The sequence below is a fragment of the Parus major genome, chromosome Z, assembly GCF_001522545.3.
Source record: "Parus major isolate Abel chromosome Z, Parus_major1.1, whole genome shotgun sequence".
NCBI lineage: Eukaryota > Metazoa > Chordata > Aves > Passeriformes > Paridae > Parus > Parus major.
The window spans coordinates 24,766,208-24,784,189 of NC_031799.1; the positions used below are offsets into that span (position 1 = coordinate 24,766,208).

The 17,982-nt window shown below is 37.5% G+C and overlaps 1 protein-coding gene across 3 annotated transcripts in view; it reads right to left on the bottom strand.

The window, feature by feature from the left end:
- Positions 1-17,982, bottom strand: part of TNPO1 (transportin 1) — a 69,448-nt gene that overhangs the window by 23,734 nt on the left and 27,732 nt on the right. For all 3 annotated transcript variants that reach the window (XR_004500397.1, XM_015653297.2, XM_015653298.3), the window contains exons 5-10: positions 8,949-9,098; positions 5,402-5,508; positions 4,178-4,311; positions 1,855-1,936; positions 1,059-1,181; positions 463-581 (exon numbers count right to left, since the gene is read on the bottom strand). Coding sequence is in view for 2 of the 3 variants with exons in the window: in XM_015653297.2 (XP_015508783.1) it covers positions 463-581; positions 1,059-1,181; positions 1,855-1,936; positions 4,178-4,311; positions 5,402-5,508; positions 8,949-9,098 (715 nt within the window). In the remaining variant the exon portion in view is untranslated. The remainder of the gene's footprint in view (positions 1-462; positions 582-1,058; positions 1,182-1,854; positions 1,937-4,177; positions 4,312-5,401; positions 5,509-8,948; positions 9,099-17,982) is intronic.

Sequence of the window (17,982 nt, forward strand, 5' to 3'; positions counted from 1 at the left end):
AAAATTGATTTCTAAATCCCAGTTGTGTCATTTTGTTTTATGCTTTTTTTAAAATGAAGAACCCTTTACATGACTATGCACACTGAAGCACTGCACCCAGATGCCTTCATTACCAGTAGTCAAGACAACATGTTCATGGTCACCAAGTATTATGGACTAAGTCACGGGGAGTTGTTCACTTAAGGGCATTTTACAGAGTCTTTGCATTCATGTGAAGTGTAACACCTTGTTAAATTCGAGGTAAGCACTACAGTGACACAGTTAAATTGTTTCTGGAGTTCACTGGGTCTGAAACCCTCAGAGGCTTTTGCAATTTTCCTGTGCACAAGAACTAGCTATAGAATTCTTCCAAGCATGCTTCAAGCCATATACACTGTCTCTAAGAGTATCCATGAACAAGCCAACTGAAATTTTAAGAGGACTGTCTCAAAATAAAAATGAGCTGTAACTCTTGATACTTACTTAGTAAGATGCCGACATAATACCTCTTTACAAATTGGCTGTTCAGCCAAAGTCAGCCAAAATTCACATGCCTCCAAAGCCACATTTTCATCTTGGTCCTGGGTCCTTTGAAGCATGTACTACACAATATAAAAATAAATTACTTGTATAAAACAGATCATTTATGTCAGAACCTTTTCATTAGTAGGTCAAAGAGCATCTCAGCAATGTAAAATAATATGCTTTATCCTGTTTATGGTCAATAAACCCAAAAAAGTGACAACTTCAATGTGTAAACTGGAGCAGTTTCACCACCAGAGCCAGATTTTGAACATAATCTTTGCACTTAGGGTCAAGCAATGCCTGGCTGTGATCCCAGCCACTTTGGGATAATTGATTTAATGAAGAATAAACAACTACCATATACATTGCTTGTCAAACACAGTGTGTCAAGCTACAATTAGGTAAGAATAATGTTTTGCCATCTCAGTCTTGGAGGGAAACAAAGAACCAGCAAGTGCAAGAGCAACATACCTGTTCTGATGAATGTTTTTTGTTTATTATTTCTGCAGTGTCAAACAGGGGAATCTGCAGAACACCTAGGAAATGAGACTCACCTCAACTATACTAATCATATGAGGAAGAAGGCGATCCATCCGAACTTCCAGCAACATTACCAGAGCACGGCAAACATTTTTGCGTACTTCAGGCTCCTCATCGCCAGCCAGTGCAAAAAGATTCTGTTGGAAAGTAGTAACAGTCAAAAAACCTCAATTCATCAAGTTCAGTTTGGTTTAGAATTGACATTACTGGCTGACTAAAGGAGATGTACTTCTGTACTTGCCCAATGCACACCTCAGAATAGTATTTTATTTTCTAAAAATGTATGGGTTAGCAAATTAACTCTTTTCTCTCAGTGTATGTTTTATACATAAATATGGCACTGTGTATTAACACTGGTACAAGAACAGTACTTCTGGATTATTTTTTTCCTTCTAAACATAAATGGTACCAGTACCTAAGAGGAGCAAATCAAATACTCTAGACAACCCAAAACCTTCTCATCCAAGTTCATTAATAGTATTCAGGCAGGCAGACAGGTCCAAAAACATGCACTTCTCAGGACAGGTATGAGACAGACTGCTGCCATTACTTTTGCACCTTTACACAGTAAGAGCTTTCCCTATGTAGGAAAAGGGAACATTTTTGAAATACACCTACTACTTTTGCTTGGAGTGGTTAGCTCTGAGCACAACCATACAGAATGAACTTCAATCCATGGGGGCTGAAGCTAAGAATGGGCAAAGAGAAATTGAGTTCAAGGGCAGAGGTGGTTGTAAAATTCAGTTCAAGCCTCCTGATAAATAAGATAGGTAATTTGATTTAAACCTCCAACCAAGAATACACACCTACCTCAATAAAAGAATCTATGTGCAACATAAGAGCTTGAGTTCTGCTGATGATAAATTGATTGACACATGCCACTGCATGAGACCTACAACAGAAACAGTTTAAAATACATATGTTTAATGAGTTAAAAACATTTTTTAAAGTGTACTCAGGCATCGAAAGCATAAACCAAATATCTTCCAAGGCAAGAGAGAACAAATCTATGCATCTGAAAAGCATAGATTTGTTCTCTTGTTACAAAGCAAAATTACCAAACTACATTTTAAGTAATGCCTTATATGCTGATATACTTAATAAATATTTTAAAATAAAGTATTCAGTAAATAGGCTAGGATGAGATGACATATTTGTTCTGAACAGTATGTATGTTCTTTTTGAGCATATTATAACTGTGATCTTCTTGGATAGTAATAATTCCATACCAGTAGATATGGTGAGATTTTAGCCTGACCTTCATTGTTAAGTATGCAACCATCTTTACATTATGTTTAGAATTTGCTGAGATAAGAATGGGCTCACAATACAGATGTAGCTTATAACAAAAATACACTTGTAGTTGGATACATACTAAAACACTTGTAGAAGAAACATTCTAGAAAATGAAGCACTTCTATTCTGTTTCATGCAAAACCATTTCTTACAGGTGTTTTTCATTCTCAGACACAAAAGGCAAATTTTCAAGTCAGAAGCACAAAGCAAAACTACCTGTAGAACCCTTTGAAGATTCATTACAGTATTTTTACTACTGAAACTTCAAATTTCTATTCTGTTAAAGACATTTCCTGGAAGACTGTGTCATAAAATATTGTCTGAAAGTTGTAAAGTACTTTCTGTAAACTAAAGTTTGATAGATGTAAAGTACTGCAGTTACACTACTAGTCCTTTTATACCTCAGCATTATGTACTGAAAATAGTAGTTCAGTAGGCAGATAGCCAGCTTTTAACTTGAAACTGGTCAAAGCCATGAAGATATCAGCACAGGAAAGAAGTGAAAGACTGTACAGTGTGGTAAGTACAGTGTGTTTTTCTGCCTCTCTCCCAGCTCCAGAGAATTATTAAGTTTATCTTTCCATAAGACCAAGTTCACACATAGTTTCATAATTTTCTTAGTGAGCATCTTTTATAGATGACTTTCTAAACTGTATTAGAATTCTATCATTAGTCTTAGTCTTCACTATCTACTACCCTTGGCAATAGATTTGCCACTTTACTGCAGTCAAATGTAATTTTCAAAGAGAAGATAAAACACATTTCACAGAATCACAAAGAATCATATAATGGTTGAGACTGGAAAGCACCTCTGAAAGTCATCTGGTTGATGACTATGCTCAAGCAGGGCCCCCTACAGCCAGCTGACCAGGATCAGCTGGCTACTGAGTATCTCCAAGGATGGAGACCCCATTGCCTCTATGGGTAACCTATGACAGTGATTGCTCATCCTCCCAATAAAAAAGCTGTTCTCAGATATTCAGAAGGAACATTCTGAGTTTCTGTTTGTGGCCACTGCCTCTGGTTCTGTCACTAGGTGCCATTGGAAAGAGCCTGGACATTTTTTTTTCTCCCTCTCTTCAGGTATTTACATATGTTGATGAGTCCCAACTCTCTTGGCTTCTCCTGATATGGCCCTTTGCTGAGTCTTTCCAGTATATCCATGCCTCTCTTGCACGGAACAGTCCAGAACTGGACACAGTACCTCAGATATCATGTCACCTGAAAGTTGAAGGGAAGGATAACCTCCTTTAAACCAGCTGGCAATAGCCAGGGTACCATTAGCCTTCTTTGTGGCAGGGGCACTCTGTTGGTTCAATTCAGGATAAAAAGTACTGTTCTTTATAATGAATACTAGCAACAATTTAATTCTGGAATTTTTCTTCTATACTGTTACTTTGGAGAGATTAATACAGTTTTGCAGTAAAGGGATGATGAATCCATTTATTTTGAGTCAGTTAAATGCAGAACTTTTTTTCTATCAGAACTCAGAAGCTTTTGTCAGCGAAAGAATTTTCACTCTTCCATTGCTGAAGCAATTACAAAAGGAATATAAAATTGTTACTTCTATTCAGAATATTAAGTTCCAAGCACAACAGTGAATTTTTTGTAATAATATGCAAAAACCTGTAAGAAACTAATTGTGTAAAGAGGTAAGATTCTTGAATTAATTATGAAGATAAACATGGAAATTACTGATGTATGTAACCTCTGTGGGTCTCTGCAAGACCATTTAAAAAAGCTAAGCAGATTTTAAACAGATGTACAAAATAGCAGCCTTGCTACTAATGTAAGCAGAATTTTAACAAGTAACTGCAAGTACATCTCATAAACCTACCGTATTTTTGGACTGCTATGCTTGAAGAACTGCAAGAACTTCGGTATCATGATATTGAGTGGCCGGTCCAACACATCACTATCTAAAATTTCAGCAGAATCTTCACATATCTTTTGAAGAGCGCCAAAAGCACCCTGTTTACAAACAAATAAAGAATTAAGTACCTTCTTTCACATTCTGAAGAAAACAAAATTTGAGACCTCACATAGAATGGATAATTTAAACACAACACAGTAAATGTAGCTAGTTACTGCTGTAAATGCAGTTAACTTATTAATGATTAGATTGAAATATTCTTAAGACATTTTATTTAAACCAGCATCTGTCAGCTTCCAAGCTAAGAGAGTTAGCAATGACTAACTGTTAACTTCAGTTTGATTTGATGCTCATCTATCCAAATCTATTTAAAAGAACACTCAAAAGATAATTTATTTGAGAAGTAAATAGAATGAGGCAGAAGTACCCTAATTAATTGCAAATATAATTGTATTTCCTTTCATAATTCACTATGGGGAAAAACAGAGATAATGGTCAATTTGAATTTAATTTTCAAATGCAGGGTATTTTTTCCAAGAGAAAGAAGCACCGAAACACTACACAACAACATACCATCTTGGATCATTAGTCATCTCTGAAGTTCACTTTATACAAAATGTTTCACACTTTCATGGAGACTTTATCAAGTTATTCAAATGGTGTGATCATAATCCTTATTTTTTTACATTAGACACAGATTTATAATTTTTTCTCATTTAAAACTGTTATTTACTTGTTTCCCTTCATACAGACTAAACAAAACACTTCATTTCACCTTGATACAGCAATTGGTCACTTTTCCAAGTTACAAGAAAAATGAATACTACTTCTATGTAAGACACAATTCAACATCAACTTAATGATTCTAATAGTGCCTAAAAGAGTATGCATCACGAAGCAGAAATTTCAGGAGACTTCTCAGCTGAGATACTGTGATTATCCATCTGCAATCTTATTCTAGTTTTATGCAAAGAAAATCAATTTGTTTGAATGAACAGTAAGAACATGGACTACAGGTAGAAGAAAAATTATCAAATCTGAGTCACTGTTCCTCAAGAAGAACACATGGTCATGTATAAATACATACAGACATACACACAATACTACACATATACATAGGATCTGTGGAGAGAGATAAAAATAATGAAATTCAGATGATCATTTTCTATTTTCTATAAATCTCCTTACCTCACAGGTATTGTAATCTTCAGAATCCAACAGGCTGCAAAGCTTTGGCAAGAGTTCAGGCCAATTCTGTAACTCCCCTTTTGAGGCAATGGTTGTTATCAGAATGCCTAAAGAAAGGAAAAAATGAGATCTCACATGCTTTCACTTGTTTTATATCAATTTTTCATATTTTTCTTGTCTCAAATATTTAAAGAGCTAAGAAAGTCATAGTTTGGTTAAGGACTGGCATGCATAAAAAGAGTGAGTACATTTAATTGCAAATGTTATTTGAACGGCTTTAACAGCAAAGGTGGGTTGCTCCTTCCTGCTGGTATGAAATGCTCAAACATTAGAAATCAAGCACCAAGTAACTTCATTTAAGGAAATTATAATTTATAACATTTATATATCTGTATAATTTATAATTAACAACACAGCAGGGCAGCTTTGGCTCTAAATTTACTAAACACTGTACAAATCAGAATGTTTAATAAATACAGAGTATTCATCCCAAGTCACCTCTTTTTCACTATGATAGGAAAGCACGAATGTGGAAATCTGTCATTCAATAAGCATACAATCTAGTAATAAATTACATGTTCACAACTTTACTGTGTTTACATGAAACATTAAGGACACATTCTAAGACCAAGATACCTACTGAGAGCTTAAACACTATGGTAGGTCATCCAGTTAGGAAATGTGAGAGCCAGCAAATAGGCAGGTCAGGTCAAAGAGTCACTATTCTGTTTTCAGCAAATATAGAAATCCTAGGCAAAATTAATTAGGTAACAGGGACAGAGAAGGTTACTTAGAAACTAGGACTAAATTTGTATGAGCCCATTTTGCCCCAGTGCAAAACGTAACAGCTAGCACAATCCTTTATGCTACTGACATTCTAAGGAGTATGAACATAGAACTCAGCACTACTACAACTAGTAATCTCCCAGGCAAAAAGTGATGGAAAAACTTCAAGTTTTTCCTTGAGCTACTCACTCATTTTTCTTTGGAATAAAGTACTAAAATTCTTGTTTAATACATAAGAATAGAGGACAACATTACAGAGCAAAGGACATTCTGGACAGGACACACAGTAACTAATAGATATTTTGCATTATTCCTTTGATGCTATATGCTGAATCTTTTCAAGGTCCTAGAACTGGTTTCAGAGGATGAAATGGTCTGGCATGCAATTTGGACCACACATCTCATTATAAACCTTCTGTGCAAATTGCACTTTGCTTCTGTAACTCCTGAAGCTAATTTCTGAGCTCCTTAACTTTCAAAAGCTGAACTTCATAACAAAATTCCCCCTTATAGGGCAATCATTAGCTTTCAATCTCCTCCTGCAGTGAAGGTCTCCAGTTCCTCCACTACTTTCAAATACTTAAACTATTTTCCCTGCTTGGTTTCAGTTAGGAGCTACACTAAGGTTCTGCCCAGACTAGAGTCCCCAGAAAGTTTTAAGAACAGTTGCAGATGCTATCTAAAGAGATGTATTTATATCCTGGTAGATTTGTGGATCCTCAACAAACGCAGCTTGAATCTATATACAAAATTAGCACATGGGGTTTTAAAACCTGTACCAAAGGTTAACAGCACAGAGAAGATAGACTCTGTTACTCATCTGGAGATTAGAATAAGGATAAAGTAAGTAAGGGTAAAACAGTGTGCAGTTATCATTAAAGTCACGTGCTCATTCTCCTTAGCAAGGTGACTTCTGAAGATGGGATTAATCTATTTGCCTCCATCTCGGCCAAAAAGCATCACCTTTGGCACTCGATGTTAGAGACCACAAAGGAGAGTGAATACTACATTAAATCTTCTCTGATGCCATTTTGATGTACTTGCTTATCTTGCTCTCAGAATTCCTGAGATGATATTTGCAATTGACTCATTAAATTGACAGTGCTTGAACTGCAAAAACATGTGCTCATCAGAAAGAGCAGCTCTTATCTCCACCTGCCAACCAGGACAAACCAGGATATCATGCTAAGAAGGCAGTCTACATAGGTAGTAACATCTTTACACCTCACTAGTACCAAGAATCCGGTGGGTACCGGACCAAGGTCAGACAGCTAAAAGGATCCTACAATTCAAACAGAAGAGTGCCAAAAACATGCGGAACAGCAACACGCAAGCATGTAGTTCATCAGCTGCTACTCATCCTCAGCATTCATACATGTCTAATAATCCCTGCAAGGATCACTTAAAGCTGAGCAATAACTGAGCTACTAATCCACAAGCATTTCCTATCAGGAAAAATTAAAGAGTAATTGCTTGAAAACAAACAGCCCCTACCTCCCCAAAAAAACACCACACAGACCATCACCAAATAACCCTAAGACAGCAAAACAAATGGAGCTGGAATATGTTCCTTAGCTAGCTCCACTGTACTCCACTGAAAACTCCTATGAACAAAGAAGTAAGCATGACTTCTACAACTTGAAATTCAAAGAGTACCTGACACTCAAAGACTTGTTTCTACTCATTAGTAACATTGGTCATTAATAGAATTCATAGTAAAGAAGCTTTACAACTGGCAAAACAGCAGGAAAAAGCTAAGAAACAAGTAATTTTCTGTAGACTTTAATCTATAATCTGAATGCATGGTGAAGGAATCTTATAGAAAAAGCAAGTTATTCTAAACAGTAACTGGTAGATTATTTTATAAGAGGAGTCAACTGAGAGAAGCTGAATTTCTTTCTGAACTGACACCCACACCCATTTTCAGTATTCAAATACATGTTTTATGATTTTCCAGTTTTTTAGCAGACCAGGAAAATTACTACAAGAAATTGTACTGTCAAAGAGAAGGCTACTTATAAACTAGGACTGAATTTGTATGAGTCCATTTTGCCAGTTCAGATAGAATTTCTATCAGTTCAGATAGAAAAGCAACTTTACCTTGACCTAAGTAGAAATAATACAAATATGCATATTTTATGAAAGATGTGTATCAAAACAAGGTATTTACAAAATCAAAATTTCATGTAACAAATAAAACTTCTCACTGGAACTAGATCATCTTTACGGTCTCTTCTAAGACCATTTCATGATTTTATGATACTATGAAGTTCTATACACCACACCTTATCCACTGTTTTCTGACAGAAGCTCTTTACTTGAATGCCTTATGCACGGTACAATTCCCTGAAGGGATGTGCATAGAAGGGATGGGGTGTAGAAAATCAGCTAACAGAAGCATTTTAATGATGCAATCAGAGTACTGCAATAGTTCTTAAGTCAGACCTTTACCACATTCCTGGTTTTAGGTATATAAGCTGGCAGCAAGCTCAATTTAAGCAGATTCAAATAAATATGTTCAGTTAAATTTCAAAAAATATGAAATGAATTGCTGTATCACTTTTAAGATAACAGGAATCTGAAGTATGACATCTCTATATTTACAATAAAGAAAAATTTCACTGAAACATGCTGAGGTTGTGACAATTACAAGAAACAAACAATTCTACAAATTTAGTAACTATTTATGTCCCTAGTACAGCTCTCACCCATATTGGGAACCTTTCCAGCATGCAGAGGACAGCATTAAGAACAAACTTACCTACAGTAGCTCTAATTAAGGGGGAGGAATCACCAATGTTGTTCAGACATTCACTTTTAATGAAGTCAGTTACCCCATTCGGAAAGTTGTGAAAATGTGCTTTTACATTATTCTTCAAGATAAGACCACTCAAGGAACGTGTTGGCTCATCTGCAACAGAAAGTATTTACAGTCATTCTTCAATCAGCTCACAGAAATAAAACAGATTTCCAGAAAAATGCCACAAGATCAGTGCCTATATATAGATATTAATCTTCATTTCCTTATCTCTCCTTGTAGCTACACCCATCACTTCATGTAGCAGACCTTTTCAGGTTCAGAGTACACAAATTAATCACCAACTATATAAAGTTCAACAAGGGTAGTGGCCAGATGCTGCACTGGGGATGGGGCAGCCCTGGATGTGCAGACAGGCTGGGGAATGAGATGCTGGAAAGCAGTGTCACAGAGAGGAACCTGGGGGTCCTCGTTTGAGGCAAGCTGAACATGAGCCAGCAGTGCCCTGGCAGCCAGAAGGGACATCCCTGTCCTGGGGACATCAGGCACAGCATCAGCCAGGCAAGGGAGGGGATTGTCCTGTTCTGCTCTGCTCTGGGGCAGCCTCACCTCCAGTGCTGGGGACAGCTCTGGGTGCCACAATAGCCTAATGTAAAGCTATAGAGTGCCCAAAGGAGGGCCACAAGGATGGTGAAGGGCCTCAAGGGGAAGCCGTGTGAGGAGCAGCTGAGGTCACATAGTCAGTTCAGCCCGGAGGACACTGAGGGAAGACCTCATTGCTGTTACAGCCTCCTTGTGAGGGGAAGAGCAGGGGCAGGCACTGATTTCTTCTGTGGTGACAGTGACAGCACCCGAGGGAATGGCCTGGAGTTGTGTCAGGGGAGGTTTAGGTTGGATATCAGGAAAAGGTTCTTCACCCAGATGGTGGCTGAGCACTGGTAAAGTGCTCAAAATCCTTGTTGATCCCTTCAATCTCAGCATATTGTTTGATTCTGTGATACACTATTTCTGTTTATTCAAAATTAGAATATGGATTATGAACTCTACATTTTAAGAGAAAGTCTTGAATAGACACATGGGCAAGTAATGGATCTGAAGTTACATGATACAGGAAATTTATTTAAGACGTTTGTCAGCCAAAGACATTCAGACATTCTGATTATACTGACAGGCTTGCTGCAATACTTAGTTACTGATACTGTAAGAAAGTGGTGACAAACCCAGACAAACCACAGTAGGATATGGAAATGATGTAGGGATTGTGCAGTAAAACCTCTACCCCAATACTCACACAAATGTAGTGTTCAATTTTTCTACAAAGTAAGGTACTTTAGAAATTCAAAATGCTGATCTATTTTATTAAATAATTAGAGGAAGCAGGAAAAAAAAATCTGTAGACAATGCAACAAAAAGTTACACATTATGAGCTATAAAATAAACGCAACCAGAACTGACCTGAAATGAGTAAGATTTAAAGTTCAGGCAATGGTTTGAGTTCTGTTTACTAAGCTCTCTCTAAATTACTGGGCCAAGTAGAGGAATGGAAAAAGAACAGTCTAGATTTTTCATTTATAGTGGAGTAGATTTTTTTCATTCATAACCAAGGGCATGAGTAACTTGGTATTACTTCTGAGATATGCTGAAGCATTGGAATGCTCTATATAGAAGGAGTTAGCTTACAGTATAAGCAAATTTAAATTTACAGCAATCCTCATAGCACTGGAAGCTGATTTTAATCAGCATTTTAGCCACTTGTCGAGTTTTTTCTATGAAGTGCTGATTTGGGCAAAATAAGGAATTCCTTTGTGCCAAGAATTAGTCTACACATAGATCTATTCCAGCTCTCCAGAACTATTATTAAGCCAAAATGAATAAACATAAGCAAAATAAGAGATTTCAAATATAAAGTACTTTCAAACTAAAGCTACTGCACCACAACACCAAGACTCTCACAATACTGCAATGTCTGACTGACAGCTGACTAATGGACACTGGACACTTTAAACCAGTAAGAAGAGAAACAGAGCTTTTCAGAAGAGAGGGGATTGTTCGGCTAATCAGAAATTAAAACTCATTTTAATCAACTCATTTTGAGTGCGAAAACCAGAATACCTTCATAAACTTTTTAATCTTTTCTTTTACATTCATATCTCAGTTCTTTTAAAGAAGCATAAGTTAGAATGTTCTGGAACTACAAAGGTATTGCTATAGAAACAAACATATCCCTTAGAATTCAATAACTTTATAAACCAAGAAGTCACCCAATGAATACATATGAGACAATTCTACAACTACACTGTATGATTTAACTACCAACTTTTAAACAACATAAAAAATAAAACTCATTTCATTTGCACAGCACTACATTTGCTAGCACTTTTTCTGAAAGAAGGAGGGGGAAGAAGGTTTTATTATTTTAAATAAAAATCTTAAGACTGTATGTGTGGACAACCTCACAACTTAGTTGTAAGCCATCAGGAGTATTACTATAGTTACTTGGCAAGCCAAATCAAGTAATTTTGAGATGGTCTCTGAATTAAAAGTAAAATCTTTACAGCAATTTTTGCACCAATGAAGTATGTCAAACTGATTGCTTTACATGACTGTCATCCATTGATAGGCACACACATCTTCAAGAAATTCAGTTATTCATAAATTACTATGATGATTTAAAATTGTGCCTGGGGAGAAAAGAAGCTAAAGGAATCATCCTTTACTTTCCACATTTTAAAACCTTTGCAAATCACAAAAAACCATTATTGTTAGCAGCCACAAACAACAAATACAATAGTTACTGCAATTCTTTATCATCTAACACGATCTTCTTGGTGTGCAAGAAATCAGTGAAAACCAAAATTAGTAGTCTAGTCACCATAAGGATAAACTCTAGAATGAAAATACTAAACACTGCATTAAGGAAAAACATTAATCCATTAGAATGCCTGGCTACATCTACAAAAGGGACAAGGCAACAGCTTCAATTTAACCAAGCAAGAGATACACACATTATTAAGTTCCTTTTGTCAAAAACAGACAGATTAGTCAACCAGTTTAGATAAAAATAAAGGTCACATTACTTCAGGACCATTTTTGTCTTCACACACACACAAAAAAATCTATGGTATGCAGCAATATGAAATATTTTTAACACAAACTTTTAGCCAAGATAACAGAAAAACTAGTCTTCATAAAAAGTGATTATCCCACATATCTGCAACAATAATTCCATGGGATTCATAATGGAAGTGGCATCTCTGACAAATGAAAAAGAAGTAACAAAATGAGAAAAAGAAGAAAAATTTTTAAAAAAGCAAAATAAATTATCACCAGTTTGAGAGGTGACAAGCAGAAATCACAAAAGACTTTGTGCTAAACAAACACTAACCATTTGAGAAAGAGAAGCTATCCAGAACTTGATATCCAAGCATCAAAAGAAACCCAAAGAAATAACACTGCATCTTAAAATCTTAGTTTGAGGAAAAAAAATTCAGATATGACTGGACAAGGTTATTTATGGAATACAGGGTGTTCAACAACTTAATAGCTACACCATCAGAAAATAGTAATATAGATCTGTATGGAATTCTTGCTGTAACACCAAAATTACAGATGGCTTAAGAGCTGAGTAAGACCTCCTTAGTCTTCATAGATTTTATGACTAGTTCTGTCAGCCATATGCTTCTGCCATCAAAAAAGCTCAGTCTTTTCTCCTTTTGTCTCAGTCAACTTGGAAGTTCAGTTGACAAGAACTTATAGTACAAGAAAAAGAAGGAATGTGAAGCAGACCTCTGGCATTTGGTATAATTTTTGGTGCTAAATCATTTAATCAGTTTAGTTCACTGCCTCACTTTGAAATAAAACCATACAACAATTATTTGTTTCTAGTAAATTTTCAATCCTAAGATTCTCATGCTAGTTCCAAATTTTAATAACAGAGCAAATGGATGCATAGCCACATTACATGACTTATTTCAGGGTTACTGCAGTGCTTTTAAGAACCAAATTGTGTCTTCAAACAGCCACATTTCCTCTGCTGAGGGTTTGTACGAGAAAGGTTGCATATGTGAATGCAACAAGGTTTTTGGAATCCACCTACAAACCCAGGTAAGCATGTGTTTCACCATGCCTTTTAGAATCACAGAATGATTTGAGTTAGAAAGCACTTTTAAAAAGGTAGCTCATCCAATGTCCTTACCATGGACAAGAATGTCTTCAATTAAATCAGGTTGCTCAGAGCCCCATTCAATCTTGTAATGTTTAAGGGGATAAGGCACTCACTACTATCCAGGCAACCTGTTCCAGTGTTCTACCACCCACATTGCAAAAAACTTCTTCCATACATCTAACATAGCCAACCTTTTTTTAAAATCATTACACCTTGTCCTATCACAATAAGCCTGGCTAAGAAGTTTGTCCCAATCATTCCTATAAGTCCTCCTTCAGGTATTGAAAGGATGCAACAAATTATCCTGAAAGCCTTATTTTTTCCATGGAGATCACACCAGCTCTCTCAGCCTTTCCTTAATGTACAGGTGTTCCAACCCTCCAATGGTCTTTGGGGCCCTCTTCTAGACCTGTTCCATTTCTTTCCTATGCTGTGCCTCTCCATCCACTGTCTGTGCATTTCCGTTTTGCTCTTCAGTTTGATGAGCAGGTCAAACATAACTTGCTAGATTGCTAAAAGAACTCAGTGACTGGGATGAGAACATTTGCCCATTCACAAGCTGTGATATAATGATTTATGAGTATGGCTGTATTTTGCTGTGACACCTTGTGATATTGCCAACATTAGATGTGAGGATGAGACTTTTTCTAAGGCAAAACTACCTGTCAATCTCCATCTTAAAGCTGTAGTCATTTTCAGGAATAAGCTGTCATTCTGTATTTTAACTATTGATATGGATTTACTATTACAAATACAAAACATGTATTGACAATGATTAGTCTTACTGTTTCACATGAAGATTTTTGATGTGTTAATAAGACTGACTATTAAAAGAGATAAAACCAGAAAAATAAGAATCCTGCCAGAACTGTGTAATATGGGGAGCAGAAAATGAGCAATTTCTTCTGTCCTAATATATAAGAATATAGCATAAAAACAGCTTCACAAGCTTCCTAGCAGAAAAAAAAATTCCTGGGTTTTTGTTTTTTGTTTTTTTTTTTTTTTTATCCTAGATCCTTACGTGTAATACTTTTGACTCAAATGGATATGGTTACAATCACGTCAGGAGTGGAGCGATGGTATTTCAAAACATTCAGTTTATGTCAACACATAAATGACCTTGAAATGTAGACTGAAGTTAATCAGTGCTCTCCATTGACTTATATGAGTCATGGAAAATAATTTAACCCAATTGCCTAAGCTTGGGAATGTCTGTAAGAGACCAAAACAGAGCTGGGAATGTTCTGCTGATACTGAGTTTTGCATATTTATTGAATAGTAAGTTACACTTCTTAAGATGATGGTGTAAATAAAACTGAACTGTGGACAACATGGGAGGCAGTATTGAACTGCTGACTGAAAATAAACTTGTTGGTTAGTACATTTGAGTCAATGTGTCAAGGTGTTGGTAGTGGAGTATGACCTGCAGAAATGACTTCTCTGAGAAGCTTCAAGAAGTGTCTCCCAAGTTCAACAGAACCAGCACCAAATGGCTCCACAATAGACCTGCTGCTGGCCAAGACTGAGCACATTAGCAATGGTGGGAAAACAGTAGAAAAGGAGGTGCCCACCTCTTCATTCTCAAGACGGGACTTGGGGAATAGGCATGAAGCTGAGCCAGGCAAGGTTTAGGTTGGCTATCAGGAAAAGGATTTTCAGCCATAGGGTGGCTGTGTGCTGGAAGAGGCTCCCCAGGGAAGTGCTCACAGCACCAATCCTGACGGAGTTCAAGAAGCATCTGTGTAATAGCTTCAGGCACCTGGTGACATTCTTGGGGTGTCCCGTTCATGGCTAGCTAGACTCAATGATCCTGATAGATCCATTCCAACTTGGCATATTCTGTGACTCTGATTTAAGAAAGGAAAAAAATTACTATGCAAGGACAATTGCAGCCAGAGTAGAGTGAGAATGTGTAAGAGAAACAGCCCTGCAGACATTAAGGTAACTGAAGGAGAGACAGGAGATACGCCAGCAGCTGGAGCAGAGATTCCCCCTGCAGCCTGTGGTAAAGATCATGATGAGGAAGGTTGTCCCTCTGCAGCCCATGGAGGTTCATGGTGGTGGAGATATACACCTGCAGCCCATGCAGAATCCCACACTAGAGCTGATGTGTGCCCAAAGGAGGCTGTGACCCGATGGGAAACCTGCACTGGAGCAGTTTCTTCCTGAAGGACTGCACCCCATGGAAGGGATCCACACTGGAGCAGTTTGTGAAGAACTGCACCCTGTGGAAAGGACTCATGTTGTAAACACTTGTGGTGGAATGTCTTCTGTGTGAGGGAACCTCTCACTGGAACAGGGGGAAGTATGATGAGTGTTCCTCCTGAGGAGGAAAGAGTAGCAGAGAGAACATGTGGTGAACTAACAACATACTTCATTCCCTGTCCCCCCACTTCACTGGGGGAGAGGAAGTAGAGAAAAGCAGGAGTTAAGTTAGGCCCTAGAGGAATAGAGGTGTTTTTAAGATCTGGCTTTATTTGCTATAACCCTAATCTGATTTGATTGGTCATAAACTATTTCCCCAAGTCTGTGACAGTAACCAGTGAATGATATCTCCCTGTCCTTATCTCAATCCAGGGACTTTTATATTCTCTCTCCCATGTCCTGATGAAGAAGGGAATTACAGAGCAGCTTTGACAGGAATCTGGCATCCAGCCAGATCAATCCAACACAATTCGTTTTGGAAGGTTTTGTATTCTAACTAATATTTACCATATATCAATCAGAATACCAAATTCTGTGTATCTCTACATACTTGCAAAACCAAGTAAAGGTTAAAGAACTACTGGTCTCATTTCTACTTTCAGCTTCTCTATCATATGTCCAAAACCTGGTTGTCCCAGCACTTTCCCTCTCATGTAGTCTAATGTGTTGTCTCCTGATTCAGCAGCTAAACCAGTCCTAGAATTCTATCAAGAGCAGAATAATCATTAATAAGCAATAGGGATTTAGTATGATGAGAACAAGATTCACTGCAAGGTCCCAAACTATATAACAAATGCAGGACAGTGCTGTAGTTTGAAAACATTTTAGAAGTAATGTCAAGTCTCTGGCATTTATTTTTTGAGGGCGGGGAGGAGGATGACATGGACTGTTGCACTTAGTCAAGTGCACAGGAAAAGGAAATTATGATGTTCCCAATGGAACTTGCTTAGACAGCATCTGGCAGTGAATGAATACGGATGTAGAGTCATTAATCTATCTGAAGAAACTGCCTTGTCAGATGAGTAGAGGTTTTGTCACTCTCTGAATATCATAAAGGTGAATCTTACATATTAAAATATGTGATAATCTATCATTTGAATAGTTGTTGGTACACAAGGCTTACTGGAATGAGCAAACTAAGACTGTGTTATCAAAATGAGTAATTCAGAATTCTATTCAAACTGGGAAGCACAAAATACAGGACACAACATTGGTGCTGTACTGGGTGCTGCACAGTGGAAATTTTGTTGTTTTATTTCTGTCTCTATCCTACAGGTATAGCTTAACAGAAAGTTGTGTGGTAGCATGCAAGTGTAAATGTTGGTTTTAAGGCCAGACTGCTTTGTTTCTCTGATACCCTTAGCAGCCAGTAAAGCTTTTTTCCCTAAAATGACCAGTTAATGAAAGGAAACCTCCTCCTTTTTATTTCCTAAGTCTGTACTCAGTGTGCTGCTTCTTTTTTTTTCCCTTCATTCTGGTTGACTTTTCTGAACAATATCGTCAGACTTTTAATTAGCAATATCAGTTTGCACTCTGGTAAACATCAGAGTATCTAGCTAAAATAAGAAAATAGAGAACACGGACCTGATTTTTAATTCAATCCACTTTCATACATTTAATATTTTATTATTGTTATTATTTTAGGACCTTAGATTTTTTTATTTTTTTTTTTTAAATTTTCCTACACAAGAGTTCTTAACAGGAACTTTAGTTTTCAGTTTCTACCTACGACTTCATCAGTCTTCTTTCTTTATAGGGGAAGGAATATGAGAAAAACTGGGAGCTCTTAGCATTTTGCAACGTTCAAAGCTCCTGAGACTTAGAGTTTGCCAGTCATAATCTTTTCTTATCAGTATTTTATCTATTGATTCAGAGAAAAACATTTATCACTTGAAGTTATGTGAATGCTTTTCCTTGTAGACATCGAACAAAATTTGTCCCATTGAATCTACACTTGCTTGAACTGCCAGTGTGTGACATTTTAGATGAAGCAGACAACTGCTGCAGGGCAAAGCAGTTATAAAATCCCTACACAGCCTGAGTGCGGACTGCAGTCATTGTTACCTGGGATCGAGTGCTCCCTTAGCATATTGGCACAAGACACAAAGCTAAGCAAGGCAGCTGACACAACTGAATTAAGGGGTGCCATCCAGAGTGGCCCGGACCAGATTGAGAATGAGTCCATGAGAATCTCATGAGGTTCAACAAGTCCAAGTGGAGGTGCTGCCCCAGATCAGGGCAGTCCCAGATATGAGTACAGACTGGAAGAAGCCAATGAGAGCAATCCTGTGTAGAAGAACTAGAGTCTGAAAAGCTGGACATGAGGCAACAATGTGTGCTGACAGCCCATAAAGCCAACTGCATCCTGGGCTTCATCTAAAGCAGCATGGCCAGCAGGGTAAAGGAGGGGATTCTCTCCCTCTTCTCTGTGCTTGTGAGACCCCACCGGCAGTGCTGCATCCAGCTCTGTTTTCTTCACCACAGGAAGGACAATAACCTGTTGGAGCAAGTCCAGAGGAGGGCCACAAAGATGATCACACAGCTGCAACACTTCTCCTGTGAAGACAGCCTGAGACCTGGGGTGGTAAAGCCTGCAGAAGATAATAACTTGGGGAGACCTCAATTGCTGCATCTCAGTACTTAAAAGAGGGAGAGTGACTTTTTTCA